We start from the raw sequence: 16,289 nt of genomic DNA, 5'->3' as shown, positions 1-16,289 counted from the left end.
ATCTCCATCCTCCTCGCCATTTCCACCGATTCACTTCCTAACCACCATCTATTCCCTTCGTCGTCTTGAAAATCTGACCATCTGATATCCCGATTTCAGAAAGTCCGCGCAACGTCAACAGGGGGGAAGTTGAAAACTCCTCTACCCCCCGCTTGCGGATCCTACCAAAACAACGTCCGCCCCCTTGGGTTTCTGTGCAATTTAAGAAACGCTCCAGGCCCTCGACCATGTGGTGCGTTGTACGTACGATGGACTTGTACTCCAGTATCGTCTTCTAGCGTGTTGACATTGCCATTTCGTTTCGATTACGGCCACGCGGTCAGATGTCGTGCAGAAGCGAAACTTTGTGAAAAGAAATGGGCACGAGTTTCAATGTCCTATACTCGGTAATGACCTTCGGACTTCAGGGCTTCTTTTCACGCCCTTGAAGCACTGCCATTACATCGCTCACGTTGTCTTTATCCCCCTTGCGTTTCTTTGGACCACGCTTCCGTCCACTTTTCTTCGCCGACCCTCCACCCTCGTCCCACCCTGCTTCGTCGTCGTCGTCCTCGTCGGCAATCCGACTCTCACCGAATCCTAGATCCAGATCTGCAGCGTCTGCCCTATCTCGTTCTCTCAGTCGAGCCAGCAACTGCTGCTGCCTCGCGGCTTTATCAGGATCTGACTGGACAGCTGATTCCCCACCCGTCTCCTCTGTTTTTCGTAGGCCTGCGGCCCGCTTCAAGGCCGAAAGGAGCGTAGGATCTTTCAGAATCGGATTGGTGCGATCATCGGCTTCCTCTTCTTGATCTTTTGTCGCAAAGTAATTTCGTGGCTTGTTGCTCGTCGATGCAGCGGTCTGCTCGGTGGTCTCTGCTCTTGTCGCCGTCTCCTTGTCGACCGCCTCATCTTCTGACTCACTATTGATAGCGGCGAGTGGATCGTAATCGGCCACTCCTTGGAAGATATCATCATCATCCTCTTCGCCCGCCTGCTGGTCCAGAAGGGCTTGTTGCTTCGCTAGGAGTTCTGCCGGCACTTCCATCCCAAGAGGTTGATTTCGATCGCCTTTTGGGACATCCTCCTCCTTATCAAGCCAGCGAGTCTTCCTCTTCGTCGTTCCATCTTTATTGGCGATGAGTAACACCTCTCGGCGCCGTCCATTGATGATTTCAACGAATTTCTTCTTGTTTGGCTTCTCCGAGGTCACCTTCTTGAACCGTGCTCCAAGTGCTGGTTCTGGAGGGGTGGCCGCTGACATTCCACTTCGGCTCTCCTTCAGCCGTCGCAAGATGGCATCTCGTGTCATGGGTTCTTGGAGATCATCCGGGGTTTCATCTTGTGGTTTCTTCGAAGTCGGCCTCTCCGCCTTCACATCTCTCTGCAGGGCTTCCTCCAGTTCGTCGTCTACGTTCAATTGAGCAGGCGCATCCCCCCGCTCGGATATTGGAGCGCTGTTGACATCGTCGCCTCGTCGAACTCTTTCCAACAGTTTCCAGTCCAAGCCTTTTACTAGATGTGTACTCCTAAGATCGCCACCAATCCCAATCTCGCTTTTCAGCTTCTCAAAGGTAGCCTCGTCAATCTGTTGTAGTTTGTACATCTCTTCCAAGGCTTTGACTCGCTTCTCCTTATCATCGAGTTCCTCCACACGCTCCTCGTCCGTCTGTCGAGCCAAGGTGCGGTCCTGGTAGCCAGAGGCGAGTTTGCTGCCCTTCGGTGCGCTTGACTTGAACTTTTTCGTGGGAGGTTGTCCATCGTGTTCTTTTCGATATTCTGCAAGTTGCTGCGTGAATACTTTGGCGGCATTGAATCCCGCTACGGAGCGAGGCGTCATAGGAATCGATGCGCGGGCTCGAGAGCCAAGTGCGGGCTTCTTGAAAGTTGGCGGGGAGGTCCCGCTGCTCGATGGGGTTGCATTTCGGTCGAATTGAATTAGACTTCGAAATTGAGAATTGTCCATCATCAGTTGTGAAGGCCTCGAGAGCCTTGGATGAGTGCACAGTTGGTTGTTGAGGGAAAAGGCGCCTGCTGTGCCTGCCAAATAAAAGTTGCGGGCAGAGTTGGAGTCGAGAATGAATTCATCGTCGGTGATTTTTGGCGTCTCCGCTCCGCCCCATCTTCACATCAACTCCGCCGATTCGATTCTCGCTAACAATATCTGCCTAAGTACCAAACAGACTTCTAGACGTTAGGATGGGAAGGAAACGCAAGAACACCGAGCGCGCTGAAACTGACAATGACAATCCTTCCAAGAAGCGGCTGCCTGCAACGCCTTTGCCCGAAGGCGTTCATCATTACCAGAATATCGAGGAAGTTCCATGGGACATCCAAAAGTATGAATCGCAACACCCATTCTCTACTGAGACTGACCTGTTCCACTTTTACAGATACTGGCATCAGGGCTACTCGATCTTCTCAAAATATGACGACGGTATCTGGATGACTGATGATTCATGGTATGAAGTCACCCACGAGTCGGTCGCAAAGTAGGTTCCTCGTCCCCTCTTTCCCTCTATATGAGGTTTGTCTGACTTCGATTAGCACAATTGCACAACACATAGCAGAGGCCGCACCACCGGGCAAGTCGATCATCTTCGACATCATGTGTGGCGTGGGCGGCAACACCATCGCATTCGCACTTTCCGGCAAATGGAAACGAGTGTATGCGATTGAGAAAGACGCCGCTACCCTAGCCTGTGCCAAACACAATGCCGAGATCTACGGTGTTGCTGATCAGATCACCTGGTTCCAGGGAGATTGTTTCGAGATTCTAGGCTTGGGTGAATCTAAAACGGGGAATACTGTGGAAGCACTGAAGGCGATTGCCAGCAGTTATGGTGTCATTTTCGCCAGTCCCCCGTGGGGAGGTATGTACGCAAACACCAGTCGATTAGACCGGCGCTTACATTTGGTGCAGGTCCTGGATACCGAGAAGCTGAAGTCTTCGATATCGAAGCGATGCAACCATACTCTTTCAGCCATCTCTACGAGTCCCTCAAGACGCTGACGCCCAACGTGGTGTTGTATCTACCGAGAACTAGTGACCTGAGGCAAATTGCGAAAGTAGTAGGTGAGGATAAGAAGACTCAGATTGTGCATTACTGCACCAAAGGCAGCAGCCGTGCCCTGTGTGCATACCTGGGGGATTGGGGGCTGCTGAAATTGGGAGACTTGTGATACGAGTTGGCACGACCTGTTGCATAATGTCGCCCTGCATGGATTACCGCTATGATACCCTGAAGTATTGGATTTCTCATATTGCTGCTCTACCTGCGGCCTTCATCTCTCGAGTGACAAAGTAGGTGTTCTATCACGTGTTTGGCAAGGCTGCGCAAGGCTGCACAAGGCTGCCATAAGCGCGTCAGGCTGCCGCCAACTCACGCTAAGCCCAAGTCACGCGGCCCGATTGCTCGCTTTCTTCGTAGGCGCCTTTTCTCCAAATCCAGAACTTGTCTCGATCTTGCGTATTTCCATCAATCTCACAACACCTCCTATCCACCGTGACCTTGGGTCGTGGCATCTATACGACTTTCCAGCTCACTATCTGACGCCCTATCATGAAACCCTCCGTTACCTAAAGCGATGCGAGACCTTGGCCGCGAAGGAAACACTCCTGCGGGGTCCGCGCGGTTTCACCCAGACATCACTTCGTCTTGTAATCCTTCACAATGGCCACCGATGTCTACCAGCAGGCCAATGACCTCGATGGTCTCTTCGATGATGTCGACGACGAGATGGCGGACTCGACGGCCAATACCCCCTTTGACCAGAGTTTCAACATGCCGGCAGATACAAATGATGAACTCAGTGCGCTGTTGAACGAGGGTGGCGGCGAGGGCTTCAACTTGGATGAGTTGAATGAAAGAGAGCTGGAACAGGGTGAAAAGGCAGATGATGCGGTTGACTACGAAGATATTGGCGACGATGATTTATTACCTGAGGAAGAGCCGGTACAAGTCGAAATTACGACCGACATGCTGCCAGGGATTGAGGAGAACGCTTTGGAAGGCCTCGATGATGACGATCTCTTCGGTCCCTCTACCACTCCGCCGCCTCCTGCTGCTCCTTCGAAGTCTGACGAGAAGCCTACGAGAGAAGCCGACCAAGAGTCCGACCTTGCTTCGGAGCATGGCGATGAAGCAACCCAGGACTTGTCTATGCTCGAACCCGAATTGGACGAGGTTGAAGATGCAGAGTATCGTATACAGTTGGCGCTTTTCGCACAGTCGGGTAAAGGCTACATTCCAAAGACGGAGCAGGAAAACATCGAAGAATGGCTGAAGGTCGAATTTCCCAAATTCAAGCGGAACGAGGCACCGTTTTTCAATGAACTTTTCCCGCCCAGACCGCACAAATGGCAGGGGAAAACGCCGCTGAAGCCTCCAAAGCAAGTCCGCCCAACCAAAGTCCACTTGGAAATCGAGCAAGACCAAAGAGTGGCGTTCAATTCAGCGGCTCCAATCAACGCGCCAGAGGTTGATGCAGATTTCGTGAAGATTCGAGAAACTGTAGCTTCTGTTGAAGCTGTAGAGTCTTCAGAAGAATCAGACCTGGACGAGCCCCTCCCTGGCGGTTTGACGATGCGTGATTTGGAATTCATGTGCACGGAATTCGATACACTCTCGCATCTGGCACCTTCGGACGAGGAGTTTGTTGAGATCAATCCTCGAGTTGTCGACAGTGACGAAGAGATGTTCGGTTTCGATGATGATTTTGATCAGGAGAAACCTCGTAAGAAGCGCCGCCTTGGGTTGGACCCTCAAGATCTTGTCAAGATCCGCGAGCTCGACGTACCATCCTTCGATGACCCCGAAAAGATCACTGCAAGACTCGCCACAAAGGTCGTGTTGGACTTGAACGACCCCGATCTCCTTGTCGAAGAGGTCGATCCAGAGGCTCTTCGAGCAAAGGTCCGTCCTGGTGAGAAGCGACCTGCCGTCAAAACGCTTAAGGATCGCCTTCAACATCGCTTCAAAACATCCAACGATGCCGAATACGACCTGCTCAAGCAGAACCATAGGCACAAAGTTCGAGGCCAGCTCACCAATCTAACGATCGAGCACTCACTGCCTGCCGTCCGTTTGCAATACCCATACTACCAAGTCCAGTTGTCTCTCCAGGAGTTGCGCAACTTCCACAGGAAACGAATGCACTTCAGACACCCTATTGTTTTTCGACAACCTGCCAAGGTCAAGAGGAAACACCAAAAGCATCGACCCGCTTTGGAGCTGTATCCCACCACGAAAGAGATTTCTATGGCCGATAATTCTTCGATTGTTCTCCTCGAATACTCCGAGGAGCATCCTTTAATGCTTTCTCAGACTGGCATGGGTAACAAAATCATCAACTATTACCGCAAGAAGAGCAATGAAGACAACTTCCGGCCCAAATATGAGATCGGCGAGACCTCGCTGTTGCTGCCAGAGGATAAATCTCCTTTCTACATCTTCGGTCAAATCGACCCGGGGGAGACCATGACAGCCCTCTACAACTCTATGTACAGAGCTCCGATCTTCAACCAAGATGCCAACTCCCACGATTTCTTGGTAATCCGTGAGACCACGGGGGTGCACGGGCAAAGCCACTACTTGAGGAACCTCGAAAACGTTTTCGTGGTTGGACAGGAGCTTCCTTCGGTCACCGTCCCCGGAACACATTCGCGTATGGTCACCACCGCGGCCAAGAATCGTTTAAAAGCCATATCATACCGTATCGCTCGCAAGAAGAGAACCAAGCGCATTCATGTCGAGGACGTCACGAGGCATTTCCCTGGGACGACGGACATGCAGAACCGACAGAAGATGAAAGAGTTCATGATTTTCAACAAAGAATTCAAGGAGTGGGAAATGCGGCCGGGTGATCAGGTCCCAAGCGAAGAACAAATTCAAAAACTGATCCGACCGGAAGACATTTGTCTTTTGGAGTCAATGCAAGTCGGTGCCCAGTATCTTCAGGACTCCGGGTATGCGGATAATGACGAGGAAGACGACACCAAAGAGAATGAGGCCGATAGTATCGAGCAGCAACTCGCGCCATGGAGAACAACAAAGAATTTCCTGCAAGCCGCCCAAGGGAAAGCCATGCTCAAGTTGTACGGTGAGGGTGATCCGTCTGGCCGCGGTGAAGCATTCTCATTCATCAAGACAAGCATGAAAGGTGGATTCCGGCCGATCGGTGGCTCTGCCATGGACGCCATTGCTTTGAAAAAGGAACTCGGTGGTCACAGCTACAACGTTGCTCGCCAGCAGAAATCCTACGAAGAGTCCATTCGTGGGATTTGGGACAAGCAGAAAGCCAGTCTCGGGTCGAAAATTGAGCCTTCCGATTTGGACATGGATGGGGACGTGGACGCACAGGAAGATAAATACCCAGAAAGCCGGTCGAATATCCGAGCGACGCCAATGTCCGGAACGCAGACACCCTCGATCTCCAGGCGTCGGGATGACGAGACGGCCACCTCATTCAGTAGACGCAGTGTCGGCAGTCAGACCCAGAAAGCCCTGCGGATTGTGCGCCGAATCAAGACCAAAGACGGCGAAATCATAGAGCAAGAGCACTTTGAAACTGACCCAGCAGTGATTAAGCGATATATGAAGATCAAGGAAGCGGAAGAGATGCAAAGCACAAGGTTTGTGGCAACCCACACTTTGGTCTCCGTGTCTCTTGCTTACGTGCGTATAGCCTCAGTGAACTCGAACCTACCGGTGACCCGGAGCAGGATGCGAGGCGGAAGAGACGGTCAGCATACCGTTCCTGTCATGTATGCTCGAACCTTGGGATTGCTAACAATTCCACGCAGACTCGAAGAAGCACTCGCGCAACTCGAGAAGAACAAAGCCCGCCGGCAAAAGCGCAGCAAAAACAAAGAAGCCCTTCAAGCCGCTACTTCTCCCGGTGGCACCGCCATGTCTCCGGACGGAGAAGGGGGCGGCGGCGGCGGACGCAACACACAGCCTACGCAGCGAAAGTGTGCCAACTGTGGTCAGGTGGGCCACATCAAGACCAACAAAAAGTCAGTCACGAATGCTAAGTGTAAAAATTGCAATCTCCCCATTGATCGCAAGGTTGGATCGCTGTGGATGAGTGCGCCGGGCTTCTCAGGTTGATGACATTGGGAAGGTCAACTTTCTCGTTCACCTGTTCACTTTGGTCTGAGAATGGTGGCTCTTCACAATGGTTTCAACGTGGGAATGGCACCCGCCGTGTCTCATTTGACGGCTATTCCGGTCCAAGGACATTTCATTCTCTCTTTCCCTGGCCATCGTTCGATTACTGACATTGTTTGAATATCAAGACTATGCCCTCTGCTCAACGGCACCGTCAAGCAGGAAGATGGCTTCAACAACGCTGCGTTTATGGGAGCACCACCCACGATGTCTTGAGGAGACCTTTGAATTCTTCTCTGCTGGTAAGAGTGTTGAAACCGGCATCCCCCACGGAACGAGAACACCATTGCGGCACATAACCATCATCAACATGTGGGCGACACGGTCTGCGGTGTCGGCAAGGCGCAGGACATGGAACATGATTGCATCTATATAGATCCCATCAATCTATCGCATAGCGTGGGTACCCCGTATCAGCTGATGTGGTCTTTGACGAAGCATTGGGACTTTGCGAATGTCACCGCCTGCACAGGAGTGTCTGGCATGTACCAATATGACACAAGATCCAAGCCTCGACGATAGTCCGTCTCATTCGTTATCTCGTCTCATGTCCTTGCTAAAAACTCCCCTTCTCTTCCATTCCTCCCATCCTCAGGAGAACACCGCCTTGTCACGTGGCCGGCCGTGCGGCATCTCCCACCGATCTCGTGACGGAGTTTTATCGGCACACCACATGTCGATACTATCGGCGCGCCTTTTGACCGCCAGGGAACAACAAGCTTGTCTGTAAACGGGCATAATAACCATTTGTTTTGCCTCTTTAGTATCCCACAAAACCATTCTTCTCATAAACTTGACCGCCCCAGCAGTGTAGACAGTCCTTGGTGCTGGAAGTAAGAAGATCACACAGTGTTCATACGTTCAAGATGACGTCCGGCAAGCAGTCGTACCTCATCGTCGGGGCTGGCGTGTTCGGAGTATCCACTGCCTATCACCTTATCAAGAAGTACCCTGGAGCATCGGTGACGCTGGTTGACCGGGACGCCTATGATGCAGAGAGCCGGGTAGCTGCCTCGTGGGACTGGAACAAGGTGGTGCGCGCCGACTACGACGACATAGTCTACTGTCGACTGGCTCTCGAGGCACAAGACATCTTCGAGACGGATCCGCTGTGGCAGCCGTATTTCCATAAGACGGGCATCTTCTGGACGTGTCGCAGCAACTATGCACAGGAAGTTATCGACAACTACAAGAAACTCGGTCGGGCTGCCGATCTTCGAGCCGTGTCCGTTGACGAGGCCCGGAAACTGTATGGAGGCTTGTTCGAGGACGCTGACTACAACGGTGTCCAGGAGGTGCTGGTAAACAAGACCAGTGGCTGGGCTGCTGCAGGAGATGCCTTGCGAGCTGTCACCCGCAAAGCTATCGAACTCGGTGTGAAGTATGTAACGGCCGAAGTGACGAGCTTGCAGCTGGACAATGGAGGTCGTTGTCGTGGTATTAAGACGTCGAGAGGACAGACCTTGACAGCCTCGCACGTTATCATTTGCACAGGCGCATATACGCCGAAGCTGCTGGAGCTGAGCGCGGCAGACACCGGCCTCAAGGATCTTCGCACCGAAGGCAGGATTGTCGCCGGCGGCATCACCACGGGGATGACGAAACTCGATGACGAGTCCTATAAGAGGTTTGCAGACATGCCCGTGGGAGTCCAAGGGTACACTGCACAGATCGGTAACGGACCACACTTATCTATCTACTTTCTGAGCCATCCAACTAACTAAATCTGCCACAACAAGGTCCATTTATCGGTAGTCTCCCGCCAACCCCGGACAGAGAAATCAAGTGGTGGGGACAGACCATCTTCAAAAACACCCACGAAGTGCTTCCCGGACGCCAGGTTTCCGCGCCGCCCGCACAACCAGACTACGCTCAGTGGAACGTGTCCCGAAAACTAAAGGAAGACATCGACTACGCGAACAAGGTGTTTTACGGCAAGAACGGCGCCAACTGGACGCTGGAGAAGCATCGTATCTGCTGGTATGTTAATACACCACTCCAATTGCCCTCCTCCCTACTACAAGTCCCGACACAGCCTACGAGAAATGGACTTGAGATTTGGGCAAACTAACCTCGGATGGCAATACGCAGGGACGCCTTTACCACGAGCTCCGACTTCATCATCTCGCCACACCCGGCGGCGAGGGGCCTGTACCTCGCGACCTGCGGCTCCTTCCACGGCTACAAGTTCTTCCCCGTGCTGGGCAAGTACGTCGTCGAGATGCTCGAGGGGTCCCTGTCGCCGGAGCTGGTCGAGAAATGGGCCTGGGACCGCGAGCGGCCGGACCCGTCCCTCAACCCGGACTACCCGCGGTGGGAGATGAAGGATTTCTTGGACCCGGTCAGGACTTCGAAGCTGTAAGCTCCAAGATCTACACGAAGGCCCATTTCGTGTGGCTTTGGGGACGAGCGAGCGTCTTTCGGGGAGTATGGTAATAGAAATCGGGTGGTTTTGGATGTCGTCGACGAGACCGCGAATTTAAGAACAAAAAAGTGCGTATTTATGAATGCATGCATGGATGGAAGAGCTAGATGGTCGTTGTTCTTAGTCATTCCCTGGTCGTTTTCTGCTTTCGAGATGCCATTGGAGTCATCAAGCGAACTTGCGTGATGGACAGGCTGGGTTGTATATAGCAGGTAAGTTAACAGCCAGAGCGCTCTGACGACGCCTATTCTCGTCGTCGAGGAATTGGAAGCGTATCATATCTATCGAATGAAATGTATCGAAAGTCTCGATGGTCAAAATTGACCCCTCGCTGGTGCTGATTTCACGAGGGTTGCCTATCTAAGGCTTCACACTGTCATACATGTTGTCTCTCACAGAAGGTTCTCCGGAGGGACAGAATCTATCCTCTGTAAGTATATCTCGACTTACTCCAACCATCCAGACGACTTTGTGCCTCCCTATACACCGGATTGGGAACCGATGGAGTCACTCCAGAGTTTGAGGCCATTGGTCGAAGATCTAGACTCTCCCAGAGCCAACGATACTCATCCATCGCTGAACGGGGCAGTGGGGGTGCCCGGGATCCTCCATATATCCTCTCATGTACGAGACCCACGGTATCAAACTATTATAAACATAAGTTTCGTATTGTATCGTATCTTACATGATATGGGATCAGACGACGCCCTCGTCCGTCCCTCCCTGATCAGGCAAGTCATGCTTACCTACCCGTACAACTACCTGTACGACCAAAACTACGCGTCCTCTGCAGCCGAGCGATGCATTTACGCAAAGACTAGGTGTCTTGTCCGCAAATAAACCAAGAACCTCCTTGTAGAAAGTAGGATCCCGGTCTCCACTGCGGCACTGGACGCCGCTCCTCCGGGGTGCTCGGCTATAGTAGTTGGTGAGCAGCTGACTCGTCTGCGCCGGGACAGGATGAACCGGGGCGTGCAGGATCGTCTGAACTGAATTGGATAGAGCATCATGCTGGGACAGCGGTGCCGGGTGGAGATGGAAGGTGCGTGTCGTGGACCGGGTGGAGGGATGGTCTGGCTCTTCACCTCTCGCTTCCGGGATATGTGGTATACTCCTTACATCTGTTCTAGACAGTGGCACGACCTCCAATCCAGGACGGTCCTAAATGAAAAGAGAGACTACCTCAAGTTCACCAAGCCAAAGCACGTCGAGTCCTACAGTTGAGAAGTGGGAGAGTATTCAAGGGTCCTGGATGACATTCTCACTCAGACAATTACATATGTAAGGTACCCCTTTTCCACAGCCTCGTGAAAGTCGCCAAAGACATGTGAAGCTCTGTCGTGAGTAGCCTGTGTCTTCCATCTTCAGCGAGTAAGAAAGGAGTTAGAGAGCCTCGCGGGCAAGGCTGACGGGGTCACGGGGAAGAACCGATTCAATCACATGACACCACGTGAGTACCATAATGCCAAGTATTTGAAATGACACAAAGTCGTTTTCTTGGTTTATAAAGTCAGACACAATCCAACAACTCAATTCCATTAATATTCTGTTCACCGTCCTCCAATTGACTTCCCGTTCCAATCGGAGCAGAGAACTGCCACGTAGTCTGGTTTTATCACCGCTATGCTCAACAAAGAGACGGCGCTTATCAAACAGCTACACTCTTATGAGAGTTAAAGCTTACTGTACGAGGCACAAACTACGGACTCGGTGTTGGTGCCCAGCTCCCGCACCCTCCGAGCCTCAGTCATCATCATCTCCTTTCATATCGTGGACCCTTGCTGTGCCTGGGCTAGAACACGGCATATCATCGAGATTGGGTGCCATTGTCAGGATTCCAAAACCCACCATGGTTAGAACATCAGCTGGTTCGTGACGAAACCCAATGATCTCACGGTGAGTCATGGAGGTCAGGAACCCGGGACCGATCACACTGTTGCACGCGTCGACAAGTTTCGGCATGTGTTGTCAGGAGCATCGATAAGGTCGTCTGAAGGTTCTGGCCCTTCCGATGGGCACATGTTCTTTATCTGCCAATAATTCTCCGCCGCTGCCGCCAGCGGTTGCCCTTCCTGTTTGATATCTTATGCCGGGCCCGACGCCCCGATCATATGACCGGCGTTCCGCCTTGACCCCTTTTGGTTTCGAATTCCTGAGCAGTCTAACGGAGGTGGTTGAGACGAAGGCGGCCACCGTCTCCGATAAGGACATCAGAGGGGCGTCTGGAGGGAGGGAGCATATCTGGATTTAAGCTTCCCCATTATCATGTCCAACTTGGTCCTTCATCCTCATCGTTGCCCAGTTCTCTACGTCTTCTAGTCCTTGCAAAACCATGGCACAATCGTTCTTGAAAAACTACTTGGGCCTTGGGCGGTCGTCGTCAGTGGACGACGACAAGACCCCCGTCAGGGCTTTGCCGGCCTCATGGTACACCTCTCAGGAAATGTATGAATTGGAAAGACGAGCCATTTTCTCAAGAAAATGGCTTCTGATCACCCACAAACTGAGACTGGCCAACCCAGGCGACTGGCTCCGATATGATGTGGCTGGTTTCCAGTTCATTCTCTGTCAAGACCGCGACGGGAACATCAATGGTTTCCACAATGTCTGTCGCCACCGTGCTTTCCCTATCGTGACCGAGGAAAAAGGTCACAACAATATCTTTGCTTGCAAGTACCATGGCTGGTCATACGGCCTCAATGGCAAGCTAGCCAAAGCACCAGAATATCAAGACCTACCAGGATTCGATAAATCTCAAAACGGGCTCCTGCCTATCCATACCCACATTGACCACAACGGTTTTATCTGGGTCAACTTGGATTGCGGTGCGAAGCCCGAAATCGCCTGGAACGACGACTTTGAAGGTGTCGACAAGCAAGCCAGATTCGAACACTACAACTTTGATGAGTACCAATTTGATCACAGCTGGGAGATGGAAGGTGAATATAACTGGAAAATCCTGGCCGACAACTACAATGAGTGCTATCACTGCAAGACCACCCATCCTGATATCCCGACCATTGCGGACCTCAGCTCTTATGGGGTCACGACCCAGGGCGGTCACATTCAACACTTTGGCAACCCTACGCCGGAGCAGATTGCTCGGGGTCTTCGGGTGGCGGCCACCTACTTTTTCCCCAATGCATCCTTGAATGTTTCGTAAGTCCATCACTCCCGAGCCACTTGACGTCGCACTGACTCTTTCCCAGGCCGCACTTTTTCTTCATCCAGAGATTCGTCCCCAGCGGCCCTGTCAAGTCCACCATGAGATATGAAGTCTACAGGAACAAAAACTCTAGTGATGAGGACTTTGAACTGGTCAACCAAATCTATAAGAGAATCATGTCGGAGGACAAGTACCTCTGCGTCAACACCCAGAAGAATCTCAATGCGGGAGTCTTTGTCAATGGCGAGTTGCATCCCCGGATGGAGAAGGGCCCGCTGTTCTTCCAGAAGTCAGTGCGTGACCTGGTGCAAGCCCACCACAAGCGAGAGACGGAGGCGCATGAAGAGATCTGGCCAGCCCGACAAACTCTACCAAAGGCGGATGTGACCAGCCAGAAGGACGTTGCTTTCTGTTCTGCAGTGGATTGTTGCCGGATCAACAAGGAGCCCATTGCTGTGTAACGATGATGGTGTCATGTTGGATGTCGCGGGTTGATAGCATCTTTTCTAGTCTAGCGTCGGTCGTGTATTAGAATTGCGCATTTAACAAGTATTTGATGTCCTGACGTCCCAGTGTTGGTCAAGTGATTGGCCGGGTATGATCCCAGCAGCATCTCCGTAGATGAATCCCTCGCAGCCTCCCCGGGCCAATCGATTTATAAAGTAGAAGATGATGCGCGGGGTCCCGTGGCGAGGTGGCGAGTTATTTAGTGTCAGGAAAATCCCAGTTGGTGCCGCGGGTTCGTAATTAATTAACCTTAACGATCATGTCCGCTACGTCAATGTCAACAGAAGATAAGGCTTATTGTCTCCTTTTCTCCTGCTACACAATGGAATCATCCCTCATATCCATGAATTCCTCATCAGTTGCCTCTCTCCCAGACCTGTAAGGTCCCGGCTGGGTCTTCCTGGTCGAGGTGGTTCAAACATGAGTCCGATGGACGAGTCGACGGCCAAGTTTGACGGAAGAAGACGATCACACCATGCGTGCCTCACCTGCAGGTCTGTCATTTCTACCGCGGGAGTGTTTGATATCTCGTGTGCCAATCGTGTTATAGGCGGAAGAAGACTCGCTGTCCAGGGGAGAAACCCGCATGCTCTAGCTGCGTCCGCCTGAAGCAGCCATGCTCTTATGCCCCGGTGCTCAGGGCGGCACGAAACGGCCGATCGGTATATTACACGAATCCCTTGTCGACGGGTTGACTGACTGACACCTCATCTTTAGGAGGAGAGATTGGCACATCTGGAAGAGAAACTAGATCTCTTGTTGAGTGGTGGCTTGTATGAACAATCAGCCCGCAGTCATGTCATGCTCTTCCCCCAAATCTTCTGACCAGATGATCCAGGCCGAATCATGCCGCACGTCAAGAACAGACACTCGAAGACACCGTCGACTACTCGGAGAAGTCGTACTCGGTGACTCCCCCAGCACGCGAACCCAGTTATCCTACCAGCCATCCTTCTTCAACCCTCGAATTCGACACCGACAACGCAAATCCACGGCCACGCCCATCCGACATTGCTATTGGGCTCGACCTCTACTTCAAGTACTGCCACAAGCAACCCATCTGGTGCTTTGGGAGAGAAGACATTGGGGATCACAGCTCGCTCCCTGAAGAACTCGCTTGCAGTATCCTGGCTCTGACTTCACGCTTTCCCCCCAAATGTGACCAGATGCAGCGTTACGGCAAAAACGCACGGAGTTTGATCATGCTTCGTATCGCCAACGGTACCGTGGACCTTACGACCATTGAGAGTTTGTGTCTACTTTCATACTCCTTTTTCATAGGCATGCACATATCTGACTGAATTGTCTCAAACTCTTGCTGACACCTTGATAGACGGAAATATGTCCCTCGGCCAATTTCATGTCGGTCTTGCTTTTCAACTCTGTCGCTCGGCCACGCTGGACCTCGAGTCTATATACACAGTAGAGGACGCGACCACGGAGCGCAAGAAACGGCTGTTCTGGAGTCTCCAGTTACTCGAGCAGTCTTTCGGCCGACAACATGGCCTTTTGAGCGTTCCCACAGAAACATGGCGACCATCCTATTCTTCAAGTGGCAGAGGTCAGGGGCCAGACAGGGAAGTGGACCAAAAAGCCCCGCCTCTCCCCCGAGATGACCTGGGATGTTCGACACCCACTGAGCCGGGCATCTGGAACACAAGCGTCCAGCTGGGATGGGTCTGGAGCCGGGTCAGAAAATACGTGTCCAACTGTGCTCACAACATCTGGAAAGAACCCTGGCGACACGACTCGATGTACGCCATGGTGCTGTCTGATTTCATGGAAACCGAGAACAGGATACCCATTTGTCACCGCTACGACTCGGTCAAGTTCTACGAGCGCAAAGTGGAAGAGCTGAAAGTCAACCGAGACTATTGGGCGCCGTGGTTGAGGGAGCAGTTCACCTACCATGCAATCCCCACGGTCCTGAATCACCCGTTCCTGTACATTATCGGCGCACAACACAATCCGAACCTGGCAATCCCCAATACATTTTGGAGGCGATCTTCCGAACTGGCCCTGTTACACTCGACCTGGATTGTGCGCATGATCGATATGGTCCTGGATAAGCAAATGCCGCTGGTCGATCCATTCTTTGGCCATGTGGCTGCGATTGCGGCGACAGTGCACCTCTATTACTGTTGTGCAGCCGATTCCAGACTGAAGCACAAATCAAACACGGACTTTGCAAAGTGCAGGAGGTTTCTGAAGAGCTTTGTGCCCTTTTCACCGGCCTGTAAAGCCTTGGTATGTCCTTACAAGGCAACTAACGACGGGACTAACAGATTCTAGGACACTAATCTGGACAAGATGACGCGGATTGCGGCCGGATCTGAGACCATGGACGTTGAGGATTGGATGCCGTCCAAAATCTACCTGAGTGTGCCCTTGATGTGGGATATCCTCCAGTTCAACTGTATGGCAGACTCTCGTGAAACACCGACGGCCGGTTTACTCGACGCGTCGCTCTCGCCGGCCATGCCACAAAAATACCCGGATGAGAGCTCGACCCTGGAGATCATTGTCGCCACCTCGCCGGAAATCAGCGTAAACACGGCCGATGGAGGACAAGACGCCCCGATATTGTCATACCGAGCCCCTGTTTCTTCCGCACCAGAGTCTACACAGAAGAATGTCTGCAATGAGATATCCGTTGAGCAGGCCGATAGCCTCACGTTGAACACTACCCCCTGGCTCTGGGCAGACCCTTCGCAGTTCGTGGGCATGGGGGATATGGGCTACCACGACTCACAGTCCACCATGGGCGATGCTCGAGCTGCGGCATGGTGGGAGGTCGAAAACATTGGTAACGTCATGTTCAATCACTTTTAGCGCGGCGTCTCGTCACTCTTGGAAAGACTGGTTCTAGAGTACAAGGTATGCTTCTCCGGTGTTTACTGTTCCCATCTGCCTGATCTCCTCGGGACTAACCCATAGCGTGGCAGAAGGCGACACGGTCACACTGCTGGTGTCATGGTTTTTTTCCCCTCGATGTTGAAACTCTGTGCTATTTGCGTTACGTTGCGGTGCAAGCGGGCTG

The 16,289-nt window shown here is 52.3% G+C and overlaps 6 protein-coding genes across 6 annotated transcripts; 5 read left to right on the top strand and 1 right to left on the bottom strand.

The window, feature by feature from the left end:
* Positions 1-403: 403 nt before the first annotated feature.
* On the bottom strand, positions 404-1,945 carry AYO20_10551 (hypothetical protein; the record flags this gene model as incomplete). The annotated part of the gene is made up of 1 exon (XM_022648808.1): positions 404-1,945. The coding sequence occupies one exon, from the start codon at positions 1,943-1,945 to the stop codon at positions 404-406; it is 1,542 nt and encodes a 513-aa protein (XP_022495250.1).
* Positions 1,946-2,178: 233 nt separating this feature from the next.
* AYO20_10550 (hypothetical protein) lies at positions 2,179-3,162 on the top strand (the record flags this gene model as incomplete). Its single annotated transcript, XM_022648807.1, has 4 exons — positions 2,179-2,318; positions 2,373-2,471; positions 2,527-2,852; positions 2,903-3,162. 4 exons carry the CDS (start codon positions 2,179-2,181, stop codon positions 3,160-3,162), a joined length of 825 nt encoding a protein of 274 aa, XP_022495249.1.
* Positions 3,163-3,653: 491 nt separating this feature from the next.
* AYO20_10549 (hypothetical protein) lies at positions 3,654-7,091 on the top strand (the record flags this gene model as incomplete). Its single annotated transcript, XM_022648806.1, has 3 exons — positions 3,654-6,613; positions 6,667-6,723; positions 6,785-7,091. The coding sequence occupies 3 exons, from the start codon at positions 3,654-3,656 to the stop codon at positions 7,089-7,091; spliced, it is 3,324 nt and encodes a 1,107-aa protein (XP_022495248.1).
* Positions 7,092-8,017: 926 nt separating this feature from the next.
* On the top strand, positions 8,018-9,513 carry AYO20_10548 (hypothetical protein; the record flags this gene model as incomplete). Its single annotated transcript, XM_022648805.1, has 3 exons — positions 8,018-8,825; positions 8,891-9,131; positions 9,243-9,513. 3 exons carry the CDS (start codon positions 8,018-8,020, stop codon positions 9,511-9,513), a joined length of 1,320 nt encoding a protein of 439 aa, XP_022495247.1.
* A 2,395-nt stretch (positions 9,514-11,908) lies between these two features.
* On the top strand, positions 11,909-13,203 carry AYO20_10547 (hypothetical protein; the record flags this gene model as incomplete). The annotated part of the gene is made up of 2 exons (XM_022648804.1): positions 11,909-12,735; positions 12,786-13,203. 2 exons carry the CDS (start codon positions 11,909-11,911, stop codon positions 13,201-13,203), a joined length of 1,245 nt encoding a protein of 414 aa, XP_022495246.1.
* Positions 13,204-13,669: 466 nt separating this feature from the next.
* Positions 13,670-16,081, top strand: AYO20_10546 (hypothetical protein; the record flags this gene model as incomplete). The annotated part of the gene is made up of 6 exons (XM_022648803.1): positions 13,670-13,743; positions 13,800-13,911; positions 13,967-14,022; positions 14,088-14,497; positions 14,583-15,496; positions 15,542-16,081. 6 exons carry the CDS (start codon positions 13,670-13,672, stop codon positions 16,079-16,081), a joined length of 2,106 nt encoding a protein of 701 aa, XP_022495245.1.
* Between the last annotated feature and the right edge of the window lie 208 nt (positions 16,082-16,289).

The sequence above is a fragment of the Fonsecaea nubica genome, assembly GCF_001646965.1.
Source record: "Fonsecaea nubica strain CBS 269.64 chromosome Unknown Scaff114, whole genome shotgun sequence".
NCBI classification, from domain to species: Eukaryota; Fungi; Ascomycota; class Eurotiomycetes; order Chaetothyriales; family Herpotrichiellaceae; genus Fonsecaea; species Fonsecaea nubica.
Note: the sequence above shows the minus strand (reverse complement) of the source record. Positions and strands in the feature narration are given on the sequence as shown.